The following is a 19,206-nucleotide window of genomic DNA, read 5'->3' on the forward strand; positions in this document are numbered from 1 at the left end:
ACCCCCACCCCTCACTATAAATACTTTACTTATAATAGCAAGGTGTAAAGCATCTTTCTAAAATATACTTTTAGGCTTTTACCATTTAATTGTGTGCATGTTATGTCCTTCCTAAATCTAGCCATGTCTTGGTCAATCATACTACTATAAATCTTCATTTATTTTTAAATCCCTTATTTTGGAAAAAGACAATATCTCACTTCTGACAGGTTGGTTATAATATGGCAAAGCAAGGTCATATTTGTCCAAGATTCCAAAAAAAGAAAATTCTGAAAAGCTAAATAAACAAACCAAACACCTTCTAACCAAACCCCATATCCTCCCATTACTACTTTTTTTCCTTCTCTATTTCCCAAAGCAAATGAAAGAAAGCTGACTTCTATTTGTTATTTCAATCACCTTCAAATTATAAACCAAGCCAGAATTAGCCATTTTTTCATATGCTTTTTCTGGTTTTGGTCATCAGAAAACACACCATTTTCTCCTCCTAATTAACCTGTCGAAATTTTCGAAAAATCATGTCTCGGACTTCTCAAGTTCCTCAAGGACTTAAGCAAGAAGAATTCATAGAGTTAGAGCCATTGATTCGAACTTACCATACCTTTGAGCATTTACCGAACACTTGCACTTCTCTCATAACACAGCGTATTGAGGCACCCGCAAACGTTGTCTGGCCGTTCGTCCGACGCTTTGACAACCCCCAGAAGTACAAGCATTTCATCAAGAGCTGCACGATGACAGGTAAAAAGTTTAAGGCCTCTTATTAAAATTTAAAACATACCGTCAGAATTTACTGACTTGCTTTATAGTCTAGTGAGATCGCTAGGAGTCTTCCCTACAAAAACATGTTCAATTCTCATTGTTTCCCTCCCCCCAGATAATGTAAAGATTTTGTAACAGTAAAAAAAGAAAGAAAAAAAAAATTACTATTGACTTTAGATCCTGAATTTGTCTCTGCAGGTGATGGTGGAGTCGGAAGCATTAGAGAAGTGTCGGTTGTGTCAGGAATCCCTGCATCGACAAGCACAGAGCGGCTAGAGATTCTAGACGATGAGAAGCATATTCTGAGCTTCAGGGTGGTGGGAGGCGAGCATAGGCTGAATAATTATAGGTCTGTTACATCGGTGAATGAGTTCGAGAAAAATGGGAAACCTTACACTATAGTATTGGAGTCATACATAGTGGATATACCACAAGGAAATACTGGGGAAGACACAAAAATGTTTACTGATACAGTGGTGAAATTGAACTTGCAAAAGCTTGGCGTCGTGGCAATGGCGGCTCTGCATGGCCACGAATGAAGCTGCTAGTGATGACTGCTGGTGGTGATTGGCGGTATCTGTTTTCTTATATTTTTCTTCTTCAATTTTCTTTACAAATAATATTTGAAAGAAGAAAATCTCTTTCAATTTGAAAACTATTTCTTAGTGGTTAACATCGTTTTCTTGCAAATTGGAAATTAAATTAGTTTGTATATTTTTTTCCTAGTTTTATTTCTCGTTTGTTTTGGTGACTGTTACTACATTATTAGTTCTTGTTTGCCAACTATGAGTATCAATTTCTTTTCTTTAATTTAATGAATTATTGGTTCGTTGGGTTCATACATGATCCTTTATATTCTACCAAGTTGCAAGTTAGTTACTTCTAATTTAGCATTCTTGCGTGCTTCAGTGGACATTTCATGAAAAAATCCGGTACTTGAATTGGATTTTTATATTTGGACAAGGTACTCGCTAGTTGTTATATGTCAACCTAACTTTATATTGTAAAAATTACTTACAAAGTAAATATATAGAATTTAGACTCATTTTTCTCTTATTTTTCATATAGCTTTTGTTACGTACGCTTCATACCACAATTCAGATAATTTCTTAAATATCGAAATACGTAACCTTAATATGTACGCATCAATTGGTTCATATATTGAAAATATTCTCGCCATATTGCCTCGTGAAAAAAAGTGTACACAGGTGCCTGAGCAACTGAAAAACCAACACCTTGAAATTAACTGCTTATACGTATGTTAAAAGCTAAATACAATTTTGAAAAATGAACTTCGTTTCCTATATAACTCTGTTTAGAACGAATCTTGTGGTCGATTTTAAATTTAGTGAAGTTTTCTCTAGTTCTCCTTTAGTGAACAATAATAAATAGACAAAAGTGATCAAAGTTGGGGCACTGAAACAATAATTGAAATATACGTAACTTAATGAGATGATGCAGATATAATATACACTTGACTAATATGTAAGAGGTTAGCAGAATTAACGAGATCGAATTGGATATGTGTCTTGACTACTAATCTGCGAATTGATTCCTGAATATAGTTTAATTAGTGGATAATTCTTTTAACGTCAACTTCTAGTGAAACATTTCTCTTTCTTTAAAGATCAATAGAAAAGAAAGTTTTTCCTTACTATTATAAATGAAGAGTGGAACAACTTTATATATGCACAAAACAACATTATAGCCAGTAGCTGATCTTATAATAAGCGATAGATGTGTGTGGGTGTTACATGTTGTCCCCACTCTATATATGAATGAAAAGGCGAAGGCCTTATCAATATATTGTGTACTTCCCATATATAAAGAGAAAGTGTTGAATTTATAGCAAAAGTTCAATTGTTAGACTTTATTGCAAACCATAAAATCGAGTTGTTAGAAATGAACTTTTCCTTGTGCATGTCCTCTAGAAAATCCTTTTGTCAAACTCTAAATATTTCAAAGACAACGATAGCTAGGGATAGATATGAATATGAATACCTTGAGAGACTTGTGACTACATTAAGGAACTTGTGATATTAAGATGCCTTTAGCCACTTACTTCTTCACTTTTGATTTCATATTATCTAAACTTTGAGGTTCACGTTTGGTATCATTATGAGCAGCCGTCTCAAGAATCTTGTCCACTCATAGTCATAGCTAGATCATGAGATTAGCTGGGCAAAATGATTAATGATGGTGCTTAACAAGTTTGCTTTTCTTGTGTAATTGATACACCTCTGAGACACTATTAATTTAAACACCGATATCTTTCAAATTAAGTTGGCTGAACACATAATCTTACATCTAATCCATTATGTGGACTTGCGTATTAATTAATTAATAGCGTGTTTGACCAAGTTTTTGGAAGTTAAATGTGTTTATTTATTATAGAAAATTGCTTATTTTAGAGAACGTGTTTGACCAAGTTTTTAGAAAAAATAAGTACTTTTGAGTAGTAGCAGCAACTGTTTTTTTTTTTTCTAATAAAAAAGGTATTTTTCTCCCAAAAATACTTATGATTGTGAAATCTTAACTAAACACAAATTAATGCTCTTACTTTGACAAAAGTATGTTTTAAATTAATTAACAAACACAAAGTTCTAAAACAAAAAATACTTTTCAAAATAATCATATTTTGACACAGCTTGGCCAAACAAAATTTAGTAACTCTTTGATTTGTTTTGTACTAATCTCACGCTAAGTAGCCTAAGTATAATTGTACTAATTAGACATTGACTATTCTTTCACCAAAAAGGGTCAAAAGTACCCCTAACACATTAGAAATGACATAAATTTTCTCTCCTTTCACTAATTGGATCGTAATTATCCTTAATGTTAATGTTTGGGTTCAAATATTCTCTTCCACCTATATATTGGATCCCAATTGCCCTTAATGTTAATCCTGGGGTCAAAAAAAAAAAAAAACTACTCCTTTTAACAAAATTATGAAATGACACATGTGGGCTCACTACAACACAAGGCATCTGTAGCTACGATATCTAAGCTACGAATTTAAAAAGTGTAGCTATTGCCTAGTAATAGCCACAAAAATTTGAATTCCGTAGCTATTTACAAATTCGTAAAATTTCTTTGCCACGAAAATCAAATTGACAAAGCTAATTTCTCATTTTTGCTATAATTGCTAACAATTGTGGCAATAGCTACCGAAATAGCTACAACTTTATTGCTACGATAAACTTTTATAGCTGATCATAACTTTTTGCCACACGATAAAAGTTACTATAGCAATAGTAACCTTTTAGCCACAATAAATTATTTGAAACAAAATATTGTAGCTAAATCAATAATTTTGCTTCAGGTTATAAAATTTGTGGCGATAGCTAAATGATATAGCCACCAATGTTTTGCTAAAAAGAAATTTCGTAGCTAATTATTAATTTTTGCCACGGATTGAAACTTACTGTAGTAATAGTAACCTTTTAGCCACAATAAATTATTTGAAACAAAATGTTGTAGCTAAATAAATATATTTGCTTCAAGTTATAAAAGATTGTCGCAATAGTTACATAATATAGCTATAGAGTTTTTGCTATAGTAAAATTTCGTAGCTAATTATTAATCTTTGCCACGTGTTGAAATTTATTGTAGCAATAGTAACCTTTTAGCCATAAAAAGTTACTTAAAATAAAATATTACAGCTAGATAAATATTTTTACTTCGAGTACTAAAAAGTTGTGGCAATAATTGGCTTAATAGATGTAATTACTTGTCATGATGAAATCATATAGCCACAAATTTACTGTTATGATAAAATTTCATAGCTAATAATTAGTATTATTTAGCACGAATTGAAATTTGTTGTAGCAATACTAATCTTTTAGCAAAATTAAATAATTTGATTTCCTACACTTGTAGTTAGCATAAAAATAGTATGAATATAATCATAATAAACACATTAAATTAAATGGCTGCAGAAATACACTTGTAGCTTAGAATTTTCAATGTAGCTTTTTCATTCACCATTCTTCAGAAGTTACAGCTATAATACCAGGGAGGGTTATAACTATTTCCAAACCGCCATCTATGAAAAAGTACTAGCTTTATTTACTATTTTGAAACAAATTATAACCAAATATACATGCACATTCTGTTACCATTTTCAAAAAATCATACCTTCACATTACACAAGGATGAAAATAATACGTCCTTTTAAATGAAAAGATGCCAATACATGGAAAAATGAATTACAACAATCACCAAAAATCAATGTCATTACCAAAATTATTTTGAAAAAAATTATCACCATATATTCCTGCACATTACATAAGGAAGCACAAAATACATTGTTAAAATGACAAAATGCCAACATGCGACGACATGAATAACTAGCCTCACCAAAAATCAATATCATTATCAGGACTGGACATGAATAATGATTGTTTAGTTTTTTAATTGATTGCTTATGGGGAGTAGCAGAAATTGTCTTTCAGAAGATTAAAAAAAAAAAAAAAAAGCGCTTTTGCCCAAAAAAAAACTTTTTCAAAAGCACTTTTGAGAAAAATACACTTAGAAACACTTTTTAAAAGCTTGGTCAAACACTAGTTGCTCCTCAAAAGTATTTTTTTAAATTAATTGGTCAAAGACAAACTGCTTTTCGCTAAACAAACTATAAGTCTTGTTCAAGTTCATCTTCATAAAGTGTTTTGAGAATTCTTATTTAAATACATGGTTCTATTTAATTCAATTTTACATGGTTTACATGTAAATTTTAAATATAATTCAATAAATAGTTAGATTATATCTAATATATTTAACTGACTACTTATATTGGATTTAAGCAACAAATTAACTTCACTAAGGCTGCTCAAGCTTCATCCGGAACAAGTGCTTCAAGAATTCATGTTATTTGACTCGGACCTCTGTTATTGGAATAATATCTTTATCGATCTAATGTAATTAAATGTTCATATATAGTTCGATTCGATTTAACTTTACGAAATCATACTTGTAAGTGTGAGTTTTAAATATTTAAATAGATAGATAATATTAAATATTATCTAAGTCCGGCTCAAGCTTTATACTAATCTTGTACTCCGAAAATTGTTATTTGGCTCGAATATATTGTATCGAAATAATACATTTTAGTGTAATTAGAGTTTTTTATCGTTCGATGCGACATACATGCATTGTTCCTTAAAGAAAGTAGGAAAAACAAGTCCTACAAGTGGCACTCTACCAACCATTCCCACCACCCAACTCCCTCGCACGCCCCACCACCCAACTCACCCCACCCACAACACCACCCCTACCCCCAAATTTGGGAAGTATTTTCTTTAGGAAAACAAGTATCTTAAGAATGAGGAAAAGGACTTCCCTAATGAAAGTAGGAAAACCCCGCATCACCCAATTCCCACCACCCTGCACCACCACCAACCCCCCCCCCCCCCGGACCCCAGACACACCACCCTCTAAAAGAATTAATTTTTTCCTTTTTTAAAAAGTTTTTTTATTTGATTTTTACACCAGTCAACCCCCCACCCCCCACCTCTTCCAAATTTGGGAAATATTTTCTTTAGCCCCTTCAAAAAAAAAGTTTAATTTTTTTTTTTTTTTAACAAAAAAAAGAGTTTTAAATTTTTGTTTGGGTGGTTGTGGGATGGTATCACTCGAGTTCATCTTGATCAAGTGCTTCGAGAATTATTATTGAGTCAGACCTGTTCGATCAAGACAATACTTTATCGATCTAGTGTAATTATGTGTTGATCGTTTTATTTAATTCAATTTAACATTAACTCTATTATTGGAAGTTGGAACATTAACTTTATCGATTGGATGCTCATATTTAGTTCGATTCGACTTAATTTAACGAGATTTTATTGTAATTGTAAGTTTAAAATAGTACTTAAATAAATAGGCAATTGTGTCTAAATTGCAATATATTTTTTATTAAGAAAATTCTTAGCTAACCTTTTTTTTAGTGTTCTGTCTATTAGGAGGGAAATACGATGAATTCACAATAATTTTCTCTAATTTACGAAATTAAAAAGAAAAGAATTGTGGTGAAATTTTGAAAACAAAAAAGTTCCCTCCAAATTATTTCCCTCTTAATTTTTTATGCCTAAATTATAAATTTCTTTTCTTATTAGAGCCCCCAAAACCCTAAAAGATTAAGCACTTTAAATATAGAAAAAAAAAATCACTATCACTTCTCCATCTCCAATTTTCCTAGTTTCAACTTTTGTTTTCAACGCACAGTAAGGTAATTGTATTTCCTTTTCTTTGTTGGTTGCTTTATCATTATGATTTAAACAAAGATTTTTTGGGTCTTATGATATCATACAGTGGCCACGTTCTTGTTCTTATTTACAAGTTTGTTTAAAGAGTTTTTCTAATCATAGTTTGTCTTATGATATCATACAGTGGCCACATTCTTGTTCTTATTTACAAGTTTGTTTAAAGAGTTTTTCTAATCAAAGTTTGTCTTATGATATCATACAGTGGCCACGTTCTTGTTCTTATTTACAAGTTTGTTTAAAAATCACTGCTTTATTATTCAGCAAGTTGAATTTTAACCACAATAATTTTCAGTTTTATTTATTTTATTTTATTTTTAATTAACCATAATGCATTACAATCTGGGAATTGATCACATGGTCCTAAAAGGACTACATCAACTGCTTGACTTGAAATCAAAAGGAGAGCCAAACAAAAGAATCCAATTAGTAGAATGGATTTGTTAATAGCCATTTTCTCAAATCAGAAGCTTTTTTTCATCTATGTGTTTTTCTGTCTTGTTTTGTGTGCATTTTCAGTTTTATTTGCTGAAACTTCAAAGTGTTTTTGCGCCTTACAAAAGCTTGTTTACAACCAGACATGGGTAGGAATGGTCTTCGGAAAAAAACTAGTCGGTTGACTGATAATGGTAATATGAAACCTTCTAAGAGTGCTCAAACGGCGCCGGTTAAAGAAAATTTGCCCACACAACAGGTGGAAGAACTTGTTTATCTGGGTACATATTGAATTCATTATTATTATTCTTATTTTCAATTAGATAAATTTGCATTTTGTTTGATCATATATAGCTAACTCATGTTCAATAATTTTGTAGGAAGCGTGGACACGCAAGGTGAGATTGAAATTAGCTACCATTATGGTGGTTATTTTGTGTTCTCGCCTTCTAGAAAATATGTAAACGGGATCGAAATATTAGTGAATATTTCGGGGGTAGACCAACAAAGGTACAACTCATAAAGCAATTAGAATCGACAAGAAAGCAATCGAACGAGCGTGTGGAAGAAGTTAAAAGGGAAGCTAAGAAGCAAATTGAAGAAATGAAGAAAGAAACGGATAATAAGATAGCAAAGTTGGAGAAACAACGGGCAGCAAAATTTCAAATGTTGGTTGCAGCTCAAGGCCGAAAATCAAATGATGCAAATCTAACCGTAAGTGGCTTATTTTTATATATTTTAATATTACTAATCCAATAAATATGTGATCTCTTTATAAAATATTCATATTAAGAAACAAAACTTAATTTTTCAACGAATACTTTATTGTATCATTTTCTTATTTGTTTTCTTAATTGTTATGGCAGCTAGTGGAGTAGTGATGGAAGCATCAAAATCGATGGGGACATGAAGAATTATTTTTTCTCTTACAAAGTATATTGATATGTTTGAATAAAGTGATGTTTCACTATTTTGGATGACATTGTTGAACCTTTGTTACGTCTTTTTTCTAATATATTGCATTTATTACACAATTGAAGATATATTGCTACGATATTGTCTATAAATTTCATGTAAAAAATGAATTCTCAGCTACATTATGTGGCTAACAATGTCGGTGACAAATATTTCAATTAGTAGCTATGAAATTTTTGGATTTGTAGCTAAACGTACATATAATTGCCACACAAATGAGAATATGGACACACATTTTTATTTCCGTAGCAAATGAAAAAATCTTTTGCTACAATTTTGTCTCTCGTGACAAAAAGTATACACTTTTAGCTATGAACTTTTGAGTTCGTAGCTAGACATATACTCCTATAATTGCCACTTATCAAAACATGGCTACAAATTTACAATTTTCGTAGCAAATGAAGATTCTTTTTAGGTATAATGCTATTTATTTCGTAGCTAAAGGTATGGCTTCATAGCTTCAATATGAAAATATTTGAGGCAAATACTTTAACTCATAGATATGAATTGTTTAGTTCATAACTAAATATGACTGTTGTTGCCACGAAACTAAGCTATAGAAATAGCCATAAAATTTGAGTTTGCGTGGCAAACATATTAAATCTTTTGCTACAATAAAATACCTTGTGGCTACAATATGAATACAACTACAAAATTTGTTCGTCGTGGCAAAAGATTAAAGTCACTTGCTATGAGTATATTTTCCGTGGCAGGAATTTTCTATCTTCGCAGCTACAATACAAAAAAACTCGTAGCAATTAGTACAAGTGCTTAGCCACGGACCATGTAAAGTCTGTAGCTAACTTTTAGCTATGCTACATTTTGCTACGAATGCTACCGGGAAAAAAAAATGTGGCTGAAGTGTTTAGCCACGGAAAATTTCATCTTTAGCTACAACGTATTCTGTAGCAATAGATGCCTTGTGTTGTAGTGACTTTAATTAAATAGGTGTCACTGATTTTTTGGTCCACGTGGCCCCAACCATAAATAACTCGATCCATCCGGGTAAGGCCAAAACAACTAAAAACCGTTTGTTTGTACCTGTTCCTTTGGGCTTTGGTGCTTTACTTTTTCGATGAATGAATTCAAAAGACAAAAATGTCTTCTTCGTTTGAAGCTACAATATTTGGTTCAAAGTTAGTGCAAACAAGCTCCAATCGATTTTGCATCTACGTTCAACTCAAATTCTTCATGTTTAACAGTGGTGATTCTAAGATAGCTAGGCTAATAATTACCAAACAAATAAATTCGGATGAGTTATGTTATTTATGGGCTGGATATATTAAAAGAGAAATTGTCACTTATTAAAATTTGCTTTATTTTTATGGTTCGAACTTCGAACTCGATATAATGTCAGCGTGGACCAATAATAAGTACCACCTATTTAGTTAAAGCTCCACATATGTCATCTCATAATTTCATTAAGATAAAGGGGTGTTTTTAACTATAAAAGGCAATTGGGTCCAATAAATTCAAGGATGCATATTTTTAATATCAAAATTAACGTTAGGGATATTTTTGATCATTTTCCGTTCTTTGGATATGCATATCAATATTATCCTACGTACATTGTTCATTTCAATTCAAAACGGTGAACCAATAACGTAAAAGCTAAAACTTTATTTTTTTAATTATGGATGGCTTTGTTATTTTTATAACAATTACCGAAAGTTTAAATAGATTTCAAAAGTTTATTTGACAAAAGAATTTGTTTTCGTTCTAAAAACTAAAAGTGACCAAAATAGCAGACAATGCGATAGCATCAAGATACAAAGACTTCAAATATTAAAGTAAACCTAGGATTGCGCAACTCCATGTTGTAATTAATAGCCATGTCTTCTTCTATATACATATTGTAAATAATACTGAATCTGTGCATATATACCAGTTTTTTATTTTTATTTCTCGATTTTTGATAGAATAAAGCTAAGGCTTTTCGTTGTAGGGAAAGGACGCTTTCCTTTTTGTAATCTTCTCGCCAACTAAGCAACATCGCTGATTAATTATAAGCACAAAAACCGAAGGTCAAAGCCTCCAGGCATTTATGAGGACAGCAAGAGTCAACTTATTGGAATCCTTCCAACTTCGAATCCTTCCAACTTCAAGTGGCCACTATAAAATGCTTGCTATAATCTTGGCAGAATAATTCTCGTCTACTTGGACTATATAATACGACATTACGAATGTTGTAACATCAAGGGGGAGGAAGGTGCTTTTGTGTTTGTGTTTGTCTTTGTCTGTATTTTGATGTCATATATTAAAACATTTAATGCTCTCTGTTTATCATCTTATCGTTAATAGGTGTGGTGAGAGAGATATCTCTCCATCCTTAATTATTTTGGGGGTTCGAACTGGGGCAATGAGTGATTTTCCTTTTGCAATTTAGTTGGTCAATGGGTACTAGATATATAACTATCCTACCTTATTTTTCTAGTATTCACGTTCCAGATTGAATTTTGAAAATGTATATACATTCATAATACCAGGGGCGGACGTACCTTGTATGAAGGGGTGTCATTCGACACGGCTTCGTCCGAAAATTTTCGTAGATATATTAAAAAAAAAAAAAAAAAAAAATGACAAACGTTGGCCAGTTAGTTCAGCGGTGACGGCAGCCTAATGCGTCTGAGGTGTCGGGGGTTCAATACTTAGTGAGCACCTTTTTTTTTTTTGTTTTTCCCCAGTTTTCTTAAAAATATTTATAGCCTTATAGCTAGTAGCCTGGTATTGAATATTAATTGAGAAACTAAAGTTAGTAATTGACCTACATTTCGTGGGAGACTGATAAGGAAATTAAAAAGATATTGGTTATTCAAGCATGCTTAAAATATGACTTAATTTAATTATTCATTCTCCTGTTAAATTTGTAATATTTTGGTGCGAAGCTCCCGTTAGAGTTTCTTCACATTCATTGTTTTTCCTTTGTTTGGTGAACTTTGTGAAATTATTTAAATTTTTTCTAAATTGATTTTTTTTGAAATTGTAATTAAGTGGAGATATTTTTCTATAATATTTTGCGAACTTTTAAAACCAAATTTAACATCTTAAAATTCATCTTGCTTGGAAGAAAGAGGAAATAATTTTTTTTTTTTTAATTTTTTAAAAACATTGATAAGTGAGAGTTGATTTAAGTTCCTTAAAAGTTGATCCCCGTAAAAGATTCACATTCGAAAATATTATCAATATGACCATGATGCAAGAATAAAAACACATGTTAAAACACATAATTTTCAACCTTGAATCACAATTTTTCTCAAAATAGCTTTTACAATTTTTCTCAAAATAGCTTTTATTGTCAATTGTGTCGTTTTAATCTTCGATGGTTTGTTGAGTATGACAGATTGGAGTATTAGTGTTACAAAAGATGTAGCCTTTTAATATTGTGTCGTTATAATGATATACTCTTTTGTCACATCTTTAAATGCGACACTGTTTATGAAAAATTCTACGTACGCCACTGCATAATACTATTTATGACTTGAAGGGAGAGTTCAGGAGGTGATCGGAAGGACCGAGATGATTTCAGACATGTTAGTTGGCCGCGATCTCCCAAGAAAAGGAATTTGTGGGCTAGTGCTATCGCGTTTGTGGACCACGATCATGCTTAATGGTTCTTTCAGCTAATTACTGCAATTGAGGTGGAGGAGCACGATCACGTTGAAGGACTGATCTGATATAAATTAAAATCATGACGAATTTTAGACTTAGTGTTTGTCATTTTGGGAAAAGAGAAGCTCACTGTGATGATCCATTAAAGGGAGTTCTACTTAGATCACTAAAGTAAGAATTTTCTTAACACTTGATGATGATTATACTTGATTTGTAACGGCTTTTAATTAACCATAGAATCATGAGTTTCAAGAGGCTAAATTTGGGAATATATTTTGACCTAACTTAACTAGGAAATTAGGAATTTGGCCTAGCTAATTATGTCAAAATTAATACTCCTTTTGTTTCAATTTATGTGAGCGTATTACTATTTGGGGAGTCTACGAGGTGATTTTTTGACCAAATATTCCTTGCATTTTTTCTAAATTACTTGATTTATAAATTATTTTGACTTATAATAATTTTTTCTAAATTTTATTTTTACAAACTCAAAAAATCAATGTCAAAATTTAAGGTCAAAGTCATAAAATTTGACCCTCGTACTCCGAAAAAGTTCACATAAATTGAAACTGAGGGAGTATTTGATTATATAACAACAACAACAATATACCCAATGAAATCCCACAAAGTGGGACCTGGAGAAGGTAGAGTGTACGCAAACCTTAACTCTACCTTGGGAGATAGAGAGGTTGTTTCCGGTAAATCCTCGGCACAAAACCAGCAATTCGAAGCAGTAAAAAAGGCATGACCAAATACTATAAAAATCAGGATAAAGCTAAGTAATATTTGATTATAGAATTACGATCATATGCTTATGGATTTGTAACATCTCAGACCTTTAACTTAAGCTTTGACCATGATTCTAGACTTAGAAAAAAAAAACAGATAAAGAATGTGGGAATTGAAAATTTCTCTTCAGTTGTCAGATGGAGATTTATGCCCCAGAAGATGGACCGTGTTTCAGTATATGGCCCGCATTTCAAATCGTAATGTGGCATCTAAATCACTGTGCATTCTAGAATTTGGCTTGGGGAATCTATATTGTTAAATACGGACCGTATTTTGGAATACGGCCCGTAAACTGTGATTGTATTTGAGGAGGAAAAATAAAGCAGTGCTTCTGTTTTGAATATATGTTAAATTACGGTCCAGGTTTACGGACCGTAATTCAGAATACGGATCGTATTTTGGTCCGCATTTCTCAGACCGCACCAGAACCTATAAATACCTGGTTTCAGTTCTAATTTTATTTTTACCAGTTCCTAAAGTCCTAACACGACTTGTTTCTCCTCTCCAACCCAAGAACTCTAAGGTAAGCAAGTTCTACCAATTCCAATCAAATTCTATCATGTATTTAGATAATCTAAGATAGAATTCATTGTTCTTAACCTAGGGTTTTCATGAAAACCCACAGATAAGGTTTGAGACACAGGCTTTTGGGTTCTTCTCATAATTCAGACTTTCGGATTGAGGATTGTGAAGCAAATAAGGTATGTGAGGCTAACTATCTACGTGAAGTAATGTTTATGATTCTCCCTACGCCTTATTCTTCATACTTATCAGTAAATTGACTCAAAATACAGTTTAGCCCTAGTTTCTTGAATAGTTGTAGAACCGTTATCTTCTAGGCTTATAGTTTCAGAATTCGTTCATGATGATTAATTTGAATATCACTAACTCAGTACGTAATCAATAGACTTGTGAATTGTATCTCATGAGTCTCAATATGAATGGTTAGGATTTTTATGAACAGTTACCAGTTTTATCTACATAATCAGTAATCAGTATCATGTTATCAGTTATATCTCAGTCTCACTGCTTGTTATTGAATACTTGTATTAGGGCATCAGGCCCATAAATATGGACCTAAGGTCACATATTATGTAAATGTATACTTAGGCATCATGCCACATATTTTGCATGTATATTATTATTATTATTGGACCTAAGGTCACAGACAGTAAACAGGTTATTCATTATTCAGGACAGGGAGTATCCATATCTTTACTTCTCTGTTCAGTCCAGTTATCAGCATTTCAGTTCTGTTTCGTTGACTTATTATTTCATTCGGTTGCTTTACATACCAAAGTACAATTCCAAAAGTATACGACGTCTCATTTGCTCGGGGCTGCGTCTCGTGATGCGGTGCACCGATATATACGGGGTGCAGACGCAGCTCGCTAGGAGGCCTTCAAATTCAGTTAGTCAGTGGTGAGCCTCAGTTCTCCGAGGCCTTACCTTTATCTTTATATTTAGTCAGTTAGTAGATAGTATTTCAGTATTAAGGTATGCCGGGGGCCTTGTCCCGATAGTCAGTCAGTATTTTCTTATTCAGTAGAGGCTTCATAGATTACAGTCGGTCAGATATTTCAGTATTTTGTTGGATTATTGAGTTAGCCCTTTTGGCTACTACCTATTCACTATTGCAGACTTTTGGTATTTCTTCCGCACAGATATATTTCAGTAAGTTATTCTCACTTGATTGATATGTGTTTATCATACTTAAATATCAGTATACCACATGTTGATCCGCCCGACCGGTTGGTTCGCTCGGTCCGCGTACGAGATGAGCACCAAGGTGCCATGTTACGCCCAGGCTATGATTTGGGGCGTGTCAAAGCTTGGTACTAGAGCCTAGGTTCAAAAGTCTTAGGGAGTCTATGAAGCGTGTCTAGTGGGGTCTCGTTTATGTGTGTGTGCGCGCCACACATGTAGATAGTTGGCCACGAAGACATGCGGGGATTGTTTCACTTCTTTCATACTACTCTAGATCGTGCGGTTAGAACGATACTTCGGGAAGGTCAACGCCGACCTTGCGAAATTTCATATTTCGAGAAAAATGCAAGAGAAAGTACCAAAAAGGCTGACTACTAGTCAGGAGGCTTTCACCGAAGCCGATCAAACTACAGATTCGCAAGCTCGAGAGATGCGCACGAGGGCTCAAGATTCAGACCTCCCAACTCAGGGGAACCCTCGAGGGCACGTGCCCGGGGCGCACCTCCCCGGCGCCGGCTCGACTCCCCCGCTCTTCGGGACGGATGTTGGCGGGCTATTCGGTTGCTCACTCGGTTGGTATTTGCTCGAAGCCCGGGGTCGGGGGGTTAGGGTTCAACTTTAGGACTCAGGAATTTTTGCGCATGAAGCCCAAGGAGTTCACAGGAACAGACCCAGATGCAGACCCTCAGAATTTTATCGATGAGTTGCAGAAGATTTTTAGGGTCATGCAAGCTACAGACAGGGAAGCAGTGGAGTTTGGTACCTTCCAACTCAAGGATGTAGCTCACTTATGGTATAAGTCATGGGAGATGTCCCATGGTGAGGATGCTTCTCACGCTACTTGGGAGGAGCTCGAGATCGCCTTCATTGACCATTTTCTGCCAGAGAAAACTAGAGAGGCTAAAGCCTGGGAATTTGAGTATTTGAGACAGGATGGCGTGAGTGTGACCGAATATTATGTCAAGTTCTCATCACTGGCCAGGTATGCTCCTCACATGGTCAAAGACATGAGAGCCCGAGTCCGGCGCTTTGTGTTGGGACTCAATCCAGAGCTTTACGATCTGGCAAAAATAGTGGCCCAGAACAAAGACATGGCCATCACTAAGATGTTGACTTTTGTGAAAGAGAGCGGAGATGATCTGAAAATAGCAGAAGCGAGACAGAAAGAACAAGACAGAGAGTTTGCAAAACCAGCCAAGTCCACAGGCCATTTCAGTCAGGAAGGTGGTGGCAGACCATTTCAGAAAGGTAAATCAGCAAGACCTGCCCAATCTGTAGCCAGTGCCCCAGTCCCGAAATTCAGGAATGATCAGAAAAATAGGAATTATGGAGCAACAGGCTCCCAATCTCAGTCCAGCGTGGGTAACAAGGGTTTTCAACACCCCGTCTGTAGTAAGTGAAACAAAAGGCATCCGGGAGTGTGTCGTTTAGGTATGAATGGTTGCTTCAGATATGGGCAGCCAGGGAACTTGAGAGACTGCCCATCAGTGAAGCAGGGCAGTGTAGCACAGTCCACTAGTTCAGCGGCCCCTCGTGCTTCTCAGGCTCAGTCAGGGAGCGGTGCGGCTAAGTCTGGTAACACAGGCCGCATGTATGCTTTAGCCGATCGTCAGGACACAGAGGCTCGAGCAAACGTAGTCACAGGTATTCTATTAGTCTTCAATTTCAGTGTTTTTTCCCTTATAGACCCAGGCTCTACTCTTTCTTTCGTAACCCCTTTCATTGCTAAAAAGTTTGGGGTAGAACCCGAAAAGTTGCATGAACCTTATGAAGTGTCCACTTTAGTTGGAGAATTAGTTTTAGCCAGACGCATCTATAGGGGTTGTCTAATCAGAGTTTATCATCATCTCACCACAGCAGAACTAGAAATAGTAGACTTTGATGTAATCATAGGCATGGAGAGGTTAGCATCTTGTTATGCCACAGTAGATTCTAGAGCCAAAACAATTCAGTTCAGATTTCCTAATGAACTAGTCTTAGAGTGGAGTGGTGATTCAGTAACAACCAGGGGTAGATTTATTTCCTATCTTAGAGCAAAAAAGATGATCTCCTAGGAGTATATTTACCACTTAGTCCGAGTTAGGGATGCAGATGCCTAGATTCTAACTCTCCAATCAGTACCAGTTGTCAGTGAGTTTCCAGAGGTCTTTCCAGATGACCTACCCGGAGTCCCTTCCGATAGGGAAATTGACTTTGGGATTGACCTGCTTCCCGGCACTAAGCCGATATCTTTGCCGCTGTATAGAATGGCCCCAACAGAGTTAAAAGTCCAGTTGAAGGATCTTCTTGCTAACGGATTTATAAGGCCAAGTGTCTCATCTTGGGGTGCACCGGTCTTGTTTGTCCGAAAGAAAGATGGGTCCTTACGTATGTGCATAGCCTATCGTCAGTTGAACAAAGTCACCATTAAGAATAAGTACCCTCTTCCCAGAATAGACGATTTATTTGATCAACTTCAGGGTGCTCAGTGTTATTCCAAGATTGACCTCAAATCAGGCTACCATCAGTTAAAGGTTAAGGGAGTTGATATCTCGAAAATCGTTTTCAGAACCCGTTATGGTAATTTTGAGTTTCTTGTCAGGTCCTTTGGGTTGACGAATGCACCAGTAGCTTTCATGGATCTTATGAACAGCGTCTTCAAGTTGTATCTTGATTTGTTTGTCATTGTATTTATTGATGATATCCTGGTATACTCCCGTAGTGAGGCTGACTATGCAGAACACCTCAGAATAGTATTACAAACACTCAAGGATCGCCAACTTTATGCAAAATTCTCAAAGTGTGAGTTTTGGCTAAAGTTAGTGGCATTCCTGAGCCACGTAATTTCAGGAGAGGGTGTTAAGATTGATTATCAGAAAATTGACGCTGTTAAGAATTGGCCCAGACCCACATCAGCATCAAATATCAGAAGTTTCTTGGATCTGGCAGGTACTGCAGGCGTTTTGTAGAGGGGTTTTCCTCAATCTCAGCTCCGTTGACCAAGTTGACTCAGAAAAAGGTTAAATTTCAGTGGTCAGATGCATGCGAGCAGAGTTTCAAAGATTTGAAGAAAAGGTTGACTTCTACTCCAGTTTTGACGCTACCAGAGGGAACCGAAAGGTTCGTAGTCTATTGTGATGCTTCAGGAGTTTCGTGATCCCTACCTCTTGCAGCTGAAGGAGGGGATTCACAAGCATAAGACGATGGCTTTTGAACAAGGGGGAGATGATGGTACCGTGAGGTACCGAGGTAGATTATGTGTCCCAGATGTTGATAGGCTCAGAGAGCGAATTATGACAGAAGCTCAAAACTCCAGGTATTCCATTCACCCAGGTTCCACTAAGATGTATCATGACCTTAAGAAAATTTATTGGTGGAATGACATGAAAAAAAATGTAGCAGACTTTGTGGCTAAGTGCCCCAACTATCAGCCAGTGAAAGCCGAATACCAGAGGCCCAGTGGCTTGGCTCAGAACATTGACATTCCTGTCTGGAAATGGGAAATGATCAATATGGACTTTGTATCAGGCCTACCTCGTTCAGCTACGAGGCATGACTCTATTTGGGTGATCGTTGACCGGCTTACTAAGTTAGCACACTTTTTGCCAGTCAAGACCACAGATTCAGCAGAAGATTACGCCAAGTTGTATGTTAATGAAATTGTCAGATTGCATGGGACCCAGTGTCTATTATTTCAGATCGTGGTGCTCAGTTCACAGCGAACTTCTGGAAATCCTTCCAGAAAGGATTAGGTACCAAGGTTAATCTCAGCACAGCTTTTCATCCGTAGACAGATAGTCAGGCAGAACGTACAATTCAAACTCTTGAGGACATGTTGAGGGCTTGTGTTCTTGATTTTAAAGGTAATTGGGATGAGCACTTTCCTCTCATCGAGTTTTCCTATAATAACAATTATTATGCCAGCATTGGGATGACACCGTTTGACGCTTTGTATGGGTGAAGGTGTAGATCACCAATTGGTTGGTTCGAAGTTGGTGAAGCAGAATTGTTGGGACCAAATTTGGTCTATCAGGCTATGGAAAAGGTCAAGCTTATTCAAGAGCGTCTGAAAACGGCTCAGAGTCGCCAGAAATCTTACACAAATGTGAGACGGAGGGATCTAAAATTTGAAGTTAACGATTAGGTGTTCCTCAAAGTATCACCCATGAAGGGTGTTCCTCAAAGTCTCACCCATGAAGGGTGTTCCTCAAAGTCTCACCCATGAAGGGTGTTATGAGATTTGGGAAGAAAGGCAAGCTCAGTCCCAGATATATTGGACCTTACAGAATTCTGCGGAAGGTCGGTCTAGTAGCTTATGAACTTGAGTTGCCATAAGGGTTGGCTGTTGTACACCCAGTGTTTCATGTGTCCATGTTGAGAAAGTGTATGGGGGACCCGTCGTTAGTTGTCCCAACTGATAGCATTAAAATTAAAGATGGTTTGACTTATGAAGAAGTCCTAGTGGAAATCCTTGATCGTCAGGTTCGCAAATTGAGAACTAAAGAAATAGCATCAGTAAATGTTTTGTGGAGAAGTCAGAAAGTCGAAGAGGCTACATGGGAAGCCGAAGAAAACATGAAGTCCAGATACCCTATCTTTTTGACGAGTTAACAGAAACTGGTGAAGGTAACGTACTTTCTCCTCTCAAAATTTATCCTTCTATAGTTTCTACGTTCTCAATATTCAGCCAGTT

The 19,206-nt window shown here is 35.4% G+C and overlaps 2 protein-coding genes and 1 long non-coding RNA gene across 3 annotated transcripts; all 3 read left to right on the plus strand.

The window, feature by feature from the left end:
• Nucleotides 1-200: 200 nt before the first annotated feature.
• On the plus strand, nt 201-1,601 carry LOC132069218 (abscisic acid receptor PYL2-like). The gene is made up of 2 exons (XM_059462635.1): nt 201-741; nt 961-1,601. Exons 1-2 carry the CDS (start codon nt 519-521, stop codon nt 1,299-1,301), a joined length of 564 nt encoding a protein of 187 aa, XP_059318618.1. The 5' UTR covers nt 201-518; the 3' UTR covers nt 1,302-1,601.
• Nucleotides 1,602-7,179: 5,578 nt separating this feature from the next.
• Nucleotides 7,180-8,914, plus strand: LOC132069219 (uncharacterized). The gene is made up of 3 exons (XR_009417702.1): nt 7,180-7,735; nt 7,835-8,168; nt 8,321-8,914. It is a non-coding gene; the product is annotated as an uncharacterized LOC132069219 (long non-coding RNA).
• Nucleotides 8,915-15,175: 6,261 nt separating this feature from the next.
• On the plus strand, nt 15,176-15,934 carry LOC132031582 (uncharacterized). Its single transcript, XM_059421561.1, has one exon. It carries the CDS (start codon nt 15,176-15,178, stop codon nt 15,932-15,934), a length of 759 nt encoding a protein of 252 aa, XP_059277544.1.
• Nucleotides 15,935-19,206: the final 3,272 nt, after the last annotated feature.

The sequence above is a fragment of the Lycium ferocissimum genome, chromosome 9 (assembly GCF_029784015.1).
Source record: "Lycium ferocissimum isolate CSIRO_LF1 chromosome 9, AGI_CSIRO_Lferr_CH_V1, whole genome shotgun sequence".
In the NCBI taxonomy this organism is placed as follows: domain Eukaryota; kingdom Viridiplantae; phylum Streptophyta; class Magnoliopsida; order Solanales; family Solanaceae; genus Lycium; species Lycium ferocissimum.